This window comes from Onychostoma macrolepis, chromosome 15 (assembly GCF_012432095.1).
Source record: "Onychostoma macrolepis isolate SWU-2019 chromosome 15, ASM1243209v1, whole genome shotgun sequence".
NCBI classification, from domain to species: Eukaryota; Metazoa; Chordata; class Actinopteri; order Cypriniformes; family Cyprinidae; genus Onychostoma; species Onychostoma macrolepis.
In genome coordinates, this window is record NC_081169.1 from 22,049,622 (window position 1) to 22,063,232 (window position 13,611).

A 13,611-nucleotide genomic window follows, 5' to 3' on the forward strand; every position below is an offset into this window, starting at 1 on the left:
TAAAGAACCATCTTTCTTACCTTTTTAGAATCTGAAGAACCTTTAAAAGGTGAAACAGAAAGGGTCTTCAGATGTTAAAGGTTCTTCATGGAACCATTTAGACAAAAAGGTTCTTCTATGGCATCGTGAAGCACCTTTATTTTTAAAAGTGTAACCCAATATTGTAATCCATTACTTTTAAAAGTAACTTTCCCCAGCACTGCTCTCAAGGTATTAATGCGCACCATGGGGTAGAGAAGGTACAAAGGCACACCCCTAAATGTACAACTTTTGCTATTTTGTCCTACAAGTGTAGCCCCGACCCAAATGGCCCACTTGAACTCCACAGGAACCACTACCAATAGCCCATGTGTCAAAGTGTCAAACTCTGAAGAGGAGGGTGCCATTTGGGACAGGTTCTAAGTGAACCAGGTTGAAAAGCACTTTCAAATAAGGGCATTTTGCCCATCTGCTCCTGCACAGAGAGCTGCAGGCACCAAACTGCATTATGTCTGAGATTTATCAGCTGGGCAGTGTTTAATTTAGACTGAAAGAAATATGAAGCACTGAAGCTGTGGCACCTCACTTCCCTTCTGACTGAAAGGAGCCATAAAGAGCAGCAGGTCTCCAACTGGCACCCATCTATTAATTTCTCCACCACCCTCTCTTGTGCTCAGTCTTTGGAGTGCATTTCATGTACGTGGCTTTTCTGAGAGTGTGTTACATCCACAGTGCCAGCCTATCTTCAATATTTGATGTCAAAACATTTCTCTTCAAAGCGGCCAGCTCATAAAAATGTAAACCCATCATTTTCAAATGCCCACAAGGGAGCAGCAACTTTATTTACTGTCAGTAGCCCCCACCCCCCAACTGTGCTAAATTCCCTTGAAATATTCAAAGAGAATCCTAAAAAAGGAGTTTATTTAGAAGGGGGAAGCACAGTGGCAAGTTGAGCATGTCCCCTGCTAGTTTTGACATTTACAAGTTTTTACAACTAAACTAAGGCTTTTCTGATATGTCTGAGAGCTTGGGCCTTTACTGTAATTTTATGATAATAACAAGTGTTTGCTTTATACTCTCTGTTGGTGAAAAATACTTATTTTACCCATGAATACTATGTCTTATTTGAAGGCAAAAAAATTTTGTGTGCATTGTGTCACAATGTGTGCACTTTCCCAGATTACCTTTCAATATTTCAGGAGAAATCTTCCTTTATAAGACTATTTAGAATATTGTTAGACTTATTATTTAGGATCATAAAACAGTTCACACAAAAATGTAAATTGCTTTTAATTTATTCACCCTCCTATCCAGGCTACTCTTCTCCATATAATAAAAATTAAAGGTGCTGTCAAGCTCCAAAATTAGAAAAAATGCAGTATGCTTTAAATGCAGTATATGCTTCTGAAACATATGTTAGCTCTGTGATGAACAGACTGACTTTTTTACTAAAAAAAAATTCCATCTGCACTAGCTCTCAAATCATTGTCAAAACTGTTGTCATCTATGTCATTTGGTCATGAGACACACTAAACCTAATAGTGCCTTTTTTCTATTTTGTAACTGTCCTGCTGAACAAAATAAAAATATATATATATAATAATAATAATAAAACCTAAGCTTGTTTGTCAGTCTCCTAGTCCGTTTCAGAAGGGTTTTGGGCACTTTTCCTCTGGTCAGGCTGGGAGATCGGATGGTAAATAACTTTAAGCATATTTTTATTGATTTATTTATTTATTTTCAAGCAGGCGTTAACAGACTCACTCCAGATTCACTTTTATTATATGGAAATGAGAAGCCAAGATATTCTTCAAAAAGATCACCTTCTGTGCACGAAAGAAAGAAAGTCATTTGGGTCTGGAATGAAATAGGGGTGAATAAATGATCACAGTATGTTTATTTTTGCATGAGCTATCCCTTTAATACAGTATTCTCACATTTATGTTAAACCAGTATTTTCTCACATACTATTCCAATACACTAAACATTAATCTACCAGTACCATTAATTCATTTAAACATTTTTTTTATTTTTTTTAAATGAACTGACATAATACAACTTACCTTGGGTGAATGTGGTGATAGTGGCATTGCCTTTCCCCAAGTCAATGAGGTAGCCATGCTCAGCGGCCACAGTTATTTTAAAAGTCACTGCTCCATGAAGGCTGTCTCTGTCCTCTGCCTTTAGTGTTTTACTAGTGATCAGGAACCCAAGGTGACCAGTAGGGAGAATCCTTAATGTTGTACCACCCTTATTAGTCACAACCTGTGGAACTCCATTGTCCACTGGGTAAATTGTTATTTTCATCATCTGGGGTTTGCGAGTCGTATAAACCGTGTCAGGGAACACATAAAAGTCTGTGTGAGTTCCATCAGTAACAGTAAATGAGAAGCTGTCGGAGGCAGACTCAGTTCCATCGTGTTTATAACGTATCATGTTTTCATTCAGGTCCTGCTTGGTGAAGGAAGTGACAGGACGGGTGTTGTTAAACAGCAACTTGCCATGTACAGGAACCTGGGTGATTGTAAACTTTAAAAGGTGATCGACTGTATCACGGTCCTCCACTGTCAACTCAAAAGGAGTGATTAACTTATTTTCACCTTCATTAACGACCAGTCCGTGAATGGTGACCACAGGCTTTTTGTTGTCCACATCCGTAATGGACACACGGAAGGTGCGGAACACAGGATTGTAACCATCGGTCACTTCAAACTCAAAGCTGTCCATCTTTACCTCATCATCAGCAGTGTGGATGTAGTAGATTTTATTCCCCGCTAGTTGAAGCTGAGTGAACAAACTAATGGGCATGCCTGGCGCATCAGTGCACTCTAAGTGTCCTCGTATAGGGGCACGTGTGATGGTGAACACCAAATGTTCATCAGGACTGTTATGATCACTAGTGCTGAGCAGGTCTGTGGTTAGAGTGACCCTTCCTCCTTCTTTCAGTGAAACACCTTTGCTAATCACATCAGGGAACACCATGTCTATTCCACCCACAGTTACATAGAAGTATCTGTCAATCAAAGGGTTAATGCCATCAGTGACATCAAATTTGATAAGGTCACGAACTCCCTCTTGTCCATTGTGAATGTACATGATCATATCTTGGTCGATTTCATTTTGTGTGAAGTTCATTCCAACAGTTATGTTTTCAAATGTTCCAAATGGTGTTCGCTTTTGTAAAAACCCTTGATTTGGACCATAACGGATGATGTAGGTCAGAATGCTGTCTTCTGTATCCAGATCGGTGGCTTTTAAAACTTTATTGTTGATTATTTTCACCTCTCCTACTTCTATTTCAAGGCCATCATTAATCGCCATCCTTGGTGTTTCATCGTCAACCAAAATGACCATAATCATGACGGTTTTCTCCACTGTGAATTTGCCATCAGTAAGTAGAACATCAAACCTATCCTCTGTGGTTTCTGAATCATCATGCTCGTAGACAATACTTGAAGCCTCTCGTATCTGATCAAGAGTGAAGTTTGTGACTGGAATAGTGCCTGAGGTTAACTGATTGAGGATATATCCATATTTCGGAGGTTTTGAAATGATAAACGTGAGCTCATCCGATGGAACATCAGCATCAGCGCCGTTTAATATTGGAGTGTCAATCACAATGTTCATGCCTTCCATCACAACAAACTCTCTCATATGGATCTCTGGCTTTTCGTCATTGGATGGGATTATCACGACTGGGAAAAAGTGCCTCTCGGAAAAGTTTATCCCATCTGAACACCTGAAAGTAAACCTGTCCTCAACTGGCTCGACACCTTTATGAATACTTTGCACGTAATAAATGTGGTTTTCCCGAATGTCTTTAATCGTGAAAGCACTAATGGCAATCCCAGATCTGGATTTTTCAGAGCCTGGTGCAGGGGAGATATTTTCTACGTAGCCTGAGGTGGGCTGCACAATAATTGTGCAAAGTAGGTCATCATTAGGGGTGTCAATGTCATTAGCACTAATATGCGAAATGTCAATAACATTTTTTTCACCCTCTATGACAATGAATTGGGGACCAACAAAGACCTCAGGGGCCTGACTGTCCAACGGCAAAATGGTGACCTGCACACGAACCCCTTTGATTTTATTTCCCCCAACTGTCCATTCATCAGACATATCGGTAAGCGTAAGATTAAAGAAGTCGTGTTTTGTTGTCAAGCCAATCTCTCCGCTATTATGTGCATATACTACCAAGCCACTAATGATGTTTGCTTGAGTGAACCTATTGGAGGGCACACCATTCACTAATATTTCACCAAACACTGGGGGATCGTCTACAATAAAGGTCAGCCTGAGGTCATCAGTGTCCTCGTCTCGACCCTGAATGACGTTGGTGGTGATCTCAGTCACTCCATTCTCCAGAACATCTATGTAAGAACCGATAGTGCCCTCTGGAAGGCTGATGGTTGGTGCTTCATCGTCAATAGGCTTCACGTTGATCCTGACTGTGATTGTGACAACGTGGATGCCGTCACTGACATCCAGCTGGAAGAAATCGCTGGTTGACTCATCACCATTATGAATGTAAGATATTCTGCCATTAGATATATCATCCAAATTGAATGAATTCCCTTTAGTCATATCAGTGAATGTGTACTTAACCTGACCGTGCTTTGGAGGCTGGGTGATTGTAAACAGAATCTGTGAGCTGTCCGTGTCGGCATCTGTGGTGTCCAGCTCGGCGCGTGTGATGACGTGCGCCCCTCGTTCTTGAATGGTAAAGCCTGTGTTGGTGATCTGGGGAGGCTTGTTGTCGACAGGCTGTAAAAATATGGTGAAAACTCCATTGGCGCTGTTTCCCGCCGTGTCCTCAACTTTGTAATGGAACTGCACCACATGCGGGGTTATTCCGAGCTCGAGATCAGGAGGTTTGTAGGCTATCTTGTGATGATTTATCTGTGCCTGAGTGAACTCTATGACTTCTGAGTTTGGACTCTCAGTTAAAACGATGCTTCCTAGAATGCCAGGGCTGTTCTCATCTGTGTCAGTGGGTGGCTGGGTAATTGTGTATTTCAAGTCCCTGTCTTCTGAGTCTAAGTCTGTGTAGCGCAAGAACTTCTTTCGGAAATAGGTGAGTTGGTACTCATGAACGGTCACTTGAAGAGTGGTCCCAGGATAGAGCCCTGGGGGGATATCATCAATGGGGAGAATTTTGATGATGAAAGAGTTCTCACCTGATTGGTTGGGTGGGTCGTTGTCATCTTGCACACGGAAAACAAACTGATCCATGATGGTCTTTGTATTGTGTGGTCCGATATGCCTGTAAAACAGCTTGCCTTCTGTGATGTCCTGCTGGAACCATTCTGTCACTACTTTCTCATACATCTCATCCTCGGAATTGAACCTCCATGTGGATGGATCCTCCGGTGCATCTGATTGACGAAGTATGACTTCTCCAATAGTAGAGTAGGGAGGCAACAAGATGAACTTAATAGTTGAATCCTCAGAGTCTATGTCTGCTGCACTCAGCATTAAAGGGGAAATCGGCATCATTTGGTTTTTAAACAAAACTAAGCCTGTGTTGGCATTGATTATGGGAGGTTCATCATCAGTTGGCACCACTGTAATGGGAAATAAAAACTCAACTTCATTTTTTCCATCTGTCATTCTGAAAATGATATTATCGCTGTATGTATCGCTGCCATCATGCTGGTAGATGACACTCCCTACATCAAGATCTGCTGGGGTGAAGAATTTTTGCCTGGACCCCAAAACTGTGAGCTCTCCATGGCGAAGTCCATTAATAACTGTGATTTGGACATTGTCTAAATTGTCCTCGTCACTAATTTGTAGGTTTTGCGAGCTGGACAGTGGCCGGGACTGACCCTCGTAAAGCAGTTGGCCAGTGTTACGGGTCACAACCGGTGCTAGAGTGTTCATAGGCTTAACCACTATCATAAACGCAAAGGGATCTGATATAGCCCCCTCAGTGTCTACAACTTCAAACTCAATTTGGAAAATTCTCTCCACATCCGAATCCACAGAAGGAGGCTTATAGGCTATTTTAAGATCTTTCAGGTCGGTTTGATAAAAAGACGTAATGGGCAAATTCCTGTCATCCGTGCTCACAATGTAGCCCTCCTCAAAGGACAGCGGGGATGTGATGTTGAAGATTAAATCATCAGGATTAGATTCCACATCCTCAGCGGCAAGCATATCGTGGGTTATAGCAGTCATTACAAACTGGTCAACTTCCATCATCATCATTGCCACAAAACTCGGTTTAGGAGCTGTGTTTTCCTCACCCTCTTTTATAAGCACCACAATTTGGAAAAACTCTTGCTTCAGTACATTTGCTTCTTTGTCTTGTAACTCTAAATACATGGGAATATAATCTCGGTTTGGAGAACGATGTGCAAAAGTGTGCTGATAGCGAATGTCCATCCTGACAAATTCATCACAGTCCACAGGTTTCCCCAATTTCCCATTATCAATCACCTTTCCATACCTGGGTAATGAGCTGCCACTGGCCAAAGATGTAACTTTACATAAATGAGCATTTCTATCATAAGTAAACTCCAGGATTTTCTTATCAATAGGATTACTCATTCCAAGCAGTTTCTCTACAACTACAGGCATGTGTTTGGTGAGAATCTCAAGCTGAGTGAAAATCACCTCAACTTCCATCATAAAGGGAATGATGACTGTATCAGTCTGAGTATCATATCTGAGCTGAAGTCTTACTCTGTCTTTTGAAGGGCTCCTGGATCCGAAATGCGAGTATTTTACATCATTGGGACCAAATTCACAAGGAAACTTTTTCGGGGACAGCTGTCCCGGTCTCTGTGACAGCGGGTCATTATCCAGAACTGTTATGGTGCACTTGTCTCCGGGCTGAACTTGGGTAACCAGGTCATTGATTGGATCAATATAAACAGATCTTCCGAAAGGAACCCGTATTCCATTATTGGCAACAAGAATAGCATCCTCTGAAAGTTCAGATCTTAAACCGTACGTTAATCCCAAACTCTCAAAGCCCTGTGCAGATGCATCGCGAAACAAAGTCAGTATAAAGAGAAACAAGTGCACATGAAACGCTCTACGTTGCCGCTGCTCTGTTATACTCCGAGCCATTTGTGATGCGAGCCAGAATTACTATTACACGTTCGGCACAATCCGTGGCAAAATGAGAGAGTGGAGAAAGTTAAAGCGCGCAACAGAAAAATCTCCCATTTGCATCCGCGCAAAGGTGCATCATTCTCCCTGAGCAGCTCGCACTCTGAATAAACTTCATGCCTCGCGGAGCAGTGCGAGGGAAATCACGCCCCGCTCTCACGCTATTGGCTGACGTTTACGATGGAATGCGTTCGGAGTACTCTGATTGGTCGCATGCAGTGTCACACAAAGGCAAGCGGGGACAGATCTACATGAATTCAGAAGGAATGACTTGTTGGGGTATACATTATGGCAAGCCGTTTTAGCATTCCTTCCTTTAAACTAACTAGTATCTATTTATTTAATTATGTGGTTGCATGTATTTTTTTTTCTTCTATAAAAGCTAAAAGAATAAAAGCGACTGATACAGTCACACATCTCACCTCAGTGTATCCTTCTTGATTGACTCTGGCGCAGTCATCACAGTCTGCACTGGACAGGAGAATGTTTCACTTCATAAGAGCAAAGGCAATCAAACTGACTTGGTCAGAAAAAGGTGCATTAAAATGCATAAACTTTTTTTGTCCTTCACTTTCATGAAATAATCAAATAATCATGATAGATAAATAAATAAATGAAATAAAAATTACCTGGTGCTTTTCATGTTGAGGCAATGCTGTTGGCTTGAAAAGTGAAAGTGAAAAACTGTCAGAAAGCAGAAACCAAATACGATATGGGGAGATAATGTAAAGACATTTTCCTTTCTATAATGGTCTGACATGCATTATTGTGCCAGCTCTCTCTGGTGGTGAAAAAGAAAATCATGAACTTGATTTAAAAAAAAAAAAAAGATTGATTTTCTACAAAAAACAAAACAAAACAAAAAACTAAGATTTTAATCTAACATTGCTGTAATATTGGAAAGAAAGCCACCCTGTTGATTTAATACAAAATAAATATTTTCCACATATTATTTAAATCTATTTTGTCCAAACAAGAGCCAATTATTCTGTAATTTTGTAAACAACATGCTGTCTTTGTAAAAGAATGCATGATGTTTTGCACAGTACAAATGCCTCTGAACACGTGAAAACATTCAGCTGCCTTTATATTTTTTTACATTTGGGGTCTTCTGCATTAAAAAAAAAAAAAAACTTAAAATCCCCATAGTGATATAATCTATGTCATTCAAATAAAACTGTATTGTGCTATTCCAGTTAAGGTTATTAGAATGAGACTCTAAATCAGGCATGTCAGTTATTTAGGTCAAATGTTTCTTGGGACTATAGCTGCATTTCACACATGTGATGGGGTTTTATTGACTGATAAGACGTGCACATCTTTTCGTGCAGCTGCCAAAGGATGTGAGAGAAGAGAGCAGGTGCTGGAGAGAAAAAGAGTGAGAAAGATGAGTGAAGATAATACACTCAACAGCGGTCTTTACAAACCACATCTTTATATTTTATTTGATCAATGCATTTAAACTGATGTGAAATACAATAATGCTTGCATGGTAAATTATAAAGGCAAGCGGGTTATTAAATATTGTGGAGACAAACAGTTATTGCCTTATATATATATATATATATATATATATCTGTTTATGCTTTTTAATTTCAATCAACATGTGCCAGTGTAAAATCATATGAAAAATTCTGCGTAAATGATAACGTGAGACCAATTTCAGTCAATGGTGTTTTGAATAACCCTGAGAGTTAAACGTTCTTACTGAGAAATACTATAAATGCACAAATAAAGCTCCATCCACACACACAGTCACACAAACTCAGACAGCCAACTATTCTGGCATCCTGCTGTTTGGCTGATGTTTCCAGTAAGGCTTAAAATTATGCACATCACAGAGGAATTCAGCCCTGTCAACACCCCCAGTGTGAATCAGACACATCAGATTAGAGGTGCCTAGTGCTGATTTATAGATCTATTGTCCATTCTTGAGATTTGCAATTTTCTATTTGTAATGCACAATCAGAAGAGCTTAAATGGTCGTAATTGTTTATTACACAGTTAATGAGGTACAGTGCTTTCTCACTTTTGACTTGCATGAAGAATAAAAAAAAAAAGGTTTTCCAACACTGACTTCAGGGAAATGGGCAAAGTAAAAAAGCTCTAGGAGTGTTTCTCATCATCCAGCTGCTGCCCTGTGTTTAACATAATGGTTATTTTGGTTTTATTGGATGTGTAGGATGTTCTCAAAAGATGAAAAGCAGCAGTGAAACAGTCAGTAGTTCTACCGTTAGCTTGTCTGCATTATCATGTGTATTTGAAACAGATATTGCTATAATTTTCATGAAATGCACTCTTATAGATCACAATCTTTTATATTTCCTTTGCTGGTACATGGTGATAAAGTCATGTAACAGTAAAGAGACTGTAATACTTCCTACATCCCCAGATTATTGTCATTACCTCAGTCTGATCCTACTCGTCAATTAACGCATGAGCTCTCTACATCTCTGTAGTGTATAAACCCAGCATTACCTGGGCTCATTCAAACTTTCTTAAGCGCTTCCTCCAGGGGACTTTCCACTCAGGATTTGATGTTCTCTTCCTGGCTTGATTTAAGAATACACCTTCCTTGCTATTATGATAAACGTACTTTGCCACGAGACATTATATCTTCTTTTAGTGTTTCCAGAACATCACTTGTGGTTGTGTGCCCAGACTTGACGTGTTGGATGATTGTTATTCAGGACATTTGGTCGCTGAGGGGGTACATACACCTGGTCACTTCAAGCGTTTAGATTGATCAGACTTGGCCACATACAACACCACTCAAAAGTTTGGGGTGTTATTTATTTATTTATTTGAAATACAGAAATTAATACTTTTATTTGGAAAGGATGCATTAAAAGACAGTAAAAACATTCTACAAACACAATTCTACAAAAGATTTGCAATTCAAATAAATGCTGTTCTTTTGAACTTTCATAAAACATTTCTGGATATTAAGCAGCACAATTGTTTTCAACATTGATAATAACAATAAATGTTTCTTGAGCTTTACATAAAATACTGGAGTGATGGCTGCTGAAAAATCAGCTTTGCTATCAAAAGAAATAAATTACATTTTAAAATACATGAAAATGAAAAAAACAGGTACACTGTAAAAGTGATAAGTTGACTTAACTTAAAAAAATTGAGGAAACCCGTTACCTTAAAATTATTAAGTAAATAATAATTAAAAAAAAAAATAATAATAATAATTAAGTGAACTTGACAATTCACTTAACTTATTTTTTAAATTATCATTTACTTAAAGATTTAAGGTAACGGGTTTCCTCAATTTTTTTAAGTTAAGTCAACTTATCACGTTTTACAGTGTATTAGAAATTATAATATTACACAATACTACATTTTACTGTATTTTTGGTCAAATAATTGCATTTGTGAAAATATAAATCTCATCTACTCTTTGGTTTAATTAATAAGATCATTATTCATCTTAAATGCATCTTCACTGACTTTTGACCAAATCAAAATACCATCTGAGGCTATTTAACATTATATTGTTCTAATGTTAAACAATGAAACTAATTTACATATTTCAGGTTCATGTTTGACAGTTTTTAGCAATTTTAAAACAGATGCAGCAGCATGTTTTCTATGACTTCATAAAATATTAAAGCATGCAAACAGACAAAACAAGGCAACTCAGGTACTGTAACTCTCAAACCAATGCCTTTCATACATTTGTGAATTATTGAGTTTCCTCAAGCAAAAAAAAAAAATTATAATAATAAGAGGTTTACAGACAATTTTCAACTATGAAATCACCTGTATCAGATCAGAAATTTTCCTTTGCATCATTCAAGACTAGGTTGTGGAATCAAATACACTGAAGAAATAAAGCAGAATTTGTCTTACATTTGAAATCATTAGTCTACACTCTCAGAAATAAAGGTACAAAAGCTGTCACTGGGGCGGTACCTTTTCAAAAGGTACATATTTGTACCTAAAGGGTCCATTTTGGTACCTTAAAGGTACATATTAGTACTTAATGTGTACATATTTGAACCTAATAGGTACAAAAGTGTACCCTTTCAAAAGGTACCGCCCCAGTGACAGCTTTTGTACCTTTATTTCTGAGAGTGTATAAATTAAGATTAAAATGGCTTAACAGGACAAATGAATAGCTTTGACATCATCATATGGATAAAGAAAACATGCAGCACTTTCATAGCTGCCAAGAATTGCAGTTGTCATTCAGTCTTTCCACTGCAACAATCACTGAGCTTATCGGGTCTATTTTTTGCCTGAAATGCACTCGGTTGTGACAATGCAGCCCACATATCTCATTAGTTCTATTTTAGTTCACTACTGCACCGGCTATGGCCTGTGTTTGATTGGACATGCTCTCCTGCCGGACGAGGGAAGCTTGTTGTTAAAACATGTCAACACAATTTTTATGACAGATGTGTTCAGGTCAGCAAACAGAGGTCACAACAAAATATGTCAGAGGTGCAGATGTCTGGGCTTGTCTTTGAGACTAAGGAAATGGTTGAGAAAACGATTGGGAGTGAAAACATCAAAGAAAGTATCCTCTATAATTATGAAGATGTTATATGCTGAAAAATGCTATCAAGATGTATTGTTCAAAAGCATTTGCATAAAATGCTTTTAAAATTGCTTTAATGAGATGTTCTCAGAATTGCTTTACAGATACTGCATTTTTCTAGGCTTAGCTGGATATAAATTATCCTATTCTCGCCTACATCTACATCTCATCTAAACTAGCATTACATCTATTTACAAAAGATACAGTATACTACTGTTGCAAACCTTTGGTTTGGTAAGATTTTTGAAAGAAGTCTCTTATCTTCAGCAAGGCTGCATTTGTCTAATAAAATGTGTTTGTTTGTGTGTGTGTGTGTGTGTGTGTGTGTGTATTTTAAATTGCAATAATATTTTACAATATTACTGTCTTTACTGTCACTTTTGATCAATTTAACTGCATCCTTGCCAAGTAAAAAGTATATATACATATTTTAAAATAAATAAAAAATCTTATTGCTTTTTAATGGAACTGTATAACACAAATTTCATACCTAAATTGATTTTTTTTTTTTTAACTGTCTCTAATAACATTTATTTTAATTAAAGTGGTTTACTTAAATTATATTACACCCAATGTGATTTATCTACATGATTTCTAGATTTGAAATGTTCAAATATGGCCTAAAACCATATTTGTATGAGATGAGTGCTATAAGTGATGCTGAAATAGTAATGAGCAGAAAGATAAATTCGTATTATAGTTGTGCCGGAGGAGGCCCTTAGAAATAAATTAGTCATAGATAATTAACATCAGAAGTTACTCGGTTATAAAACAAGCTCACTCAGGAGAAACCCCTCACACCCTAAACTTTTAAACAGTCGTTAATAAGTCTCAAGGCCTCCAGCTGTTCGGTGGTCAGTAAGGCGCATTAGGGGTCACCTGTTCTAATCCTGCTTTGGGCCAAATCTACATCCACACCCAGCACGATACAATTTCTGCCCGATGGACCCTCAACCCTGCTGACACATGCTGTATATTCACCCTATACTGCAGTACACTGTGGAAAGAAAACGCTTTAGCAAAAATATGTTTCATATTATAGACTTCTGAAAGCCTACAAGGTCTTTAACACATAAATATCTCATTTCAAGTTGTTTATTTCACATTATATAATAGTGTACACAGTTTGTTTTAGATGTTTTGGTTTCTTGTGGCTCCTTGTAAAAAGGTTTTTTTCTTGTTGGATGAAAAAAGTGGAAATTACATTTTGTAAATGCCATCATCGCTTTCATCTACCAACATGGAATCACTTAACGAGTTTGTTTAAAGTGTAACCAAGGTCTGTAAGTGCTTTTTTAATGAATAGTAAAAAAATATTCAGCATACCACTGCATAACACATCCTTATAAAAACAGTTTCTGATGTATGTTTTATCAAAGTGTATCATCTATTCAATATATCATATATATTGTATTTGACATTCATAAGATTGTTCACATGTCAATACTGCACAAAGAACAATTTAAGTATTTCAGAGAGCTGTCAAACTGTCTTTTAAAGGTTAACATCAATGGTGGCTAATGCTGCTTTGTTTTGGGGTTGACAAAAGTATTTTCACTGTTCCCTGCTTGGCATTAATTATGCAACATTAATCTTTCATTGAGCTGCTCAAAAGTTCCAAAAGTTAAGCTTTTTCCACTCGACTTAGCAGCAGGTATGACACCATACAGTCCAAAATATCTACCTTGAGGAATTTAGTTTTTTTTTTTTTTTAATGTTGAGTGGATGAACCTGTATTTTACAGGTAGGCCTACTTGTACCATCTTATAAGATACAGAATTATTCAGAATTTTAATTCTAATTTACCTAAACAAGTTACACCCGCTCAACCGACTTTCAGTGTTCAGAACCAACATAACTAATTTAAAGCACCTGCAATATTTTTTTTAACCAGGGCTAATCATGTCAGATTATTTTAAGTCTAGTTAACATATCAAAGGTAGCCTGACAAAAAA

The 13,611-nt window shown here is 37.8% G+C and overlaps 1 protein-coding gene across 1 annotated transcript in view; it reads right to left on the reverse strand.

Annotated features, from left to right (window-relative positions):
• The window catches only part of frem2b (FRAS1 related extracellular matrix 2b), a 73,726-nt gene extending 66,544 nt beyond the window's left edge, over nucleotides 1-7,182 (reverse strand). The window contains exon 1 of the mRNA XM_058799377.1: nucleotides 2,043-7,182. Within this exon, the coding sequence (XP_058655360.1) occupies nucleotides 2,043-7,059 (5,017 nt within the window). The 5' untranslated portion in view covers nucleotides 7,060-7,182. The remainder of the gene's footprint in view (nucleotides 1-2,042) is intronic.
• Between the last annotated feature and the right edge of the window lie 6,429 nt (nucleotides 7,183-13,611).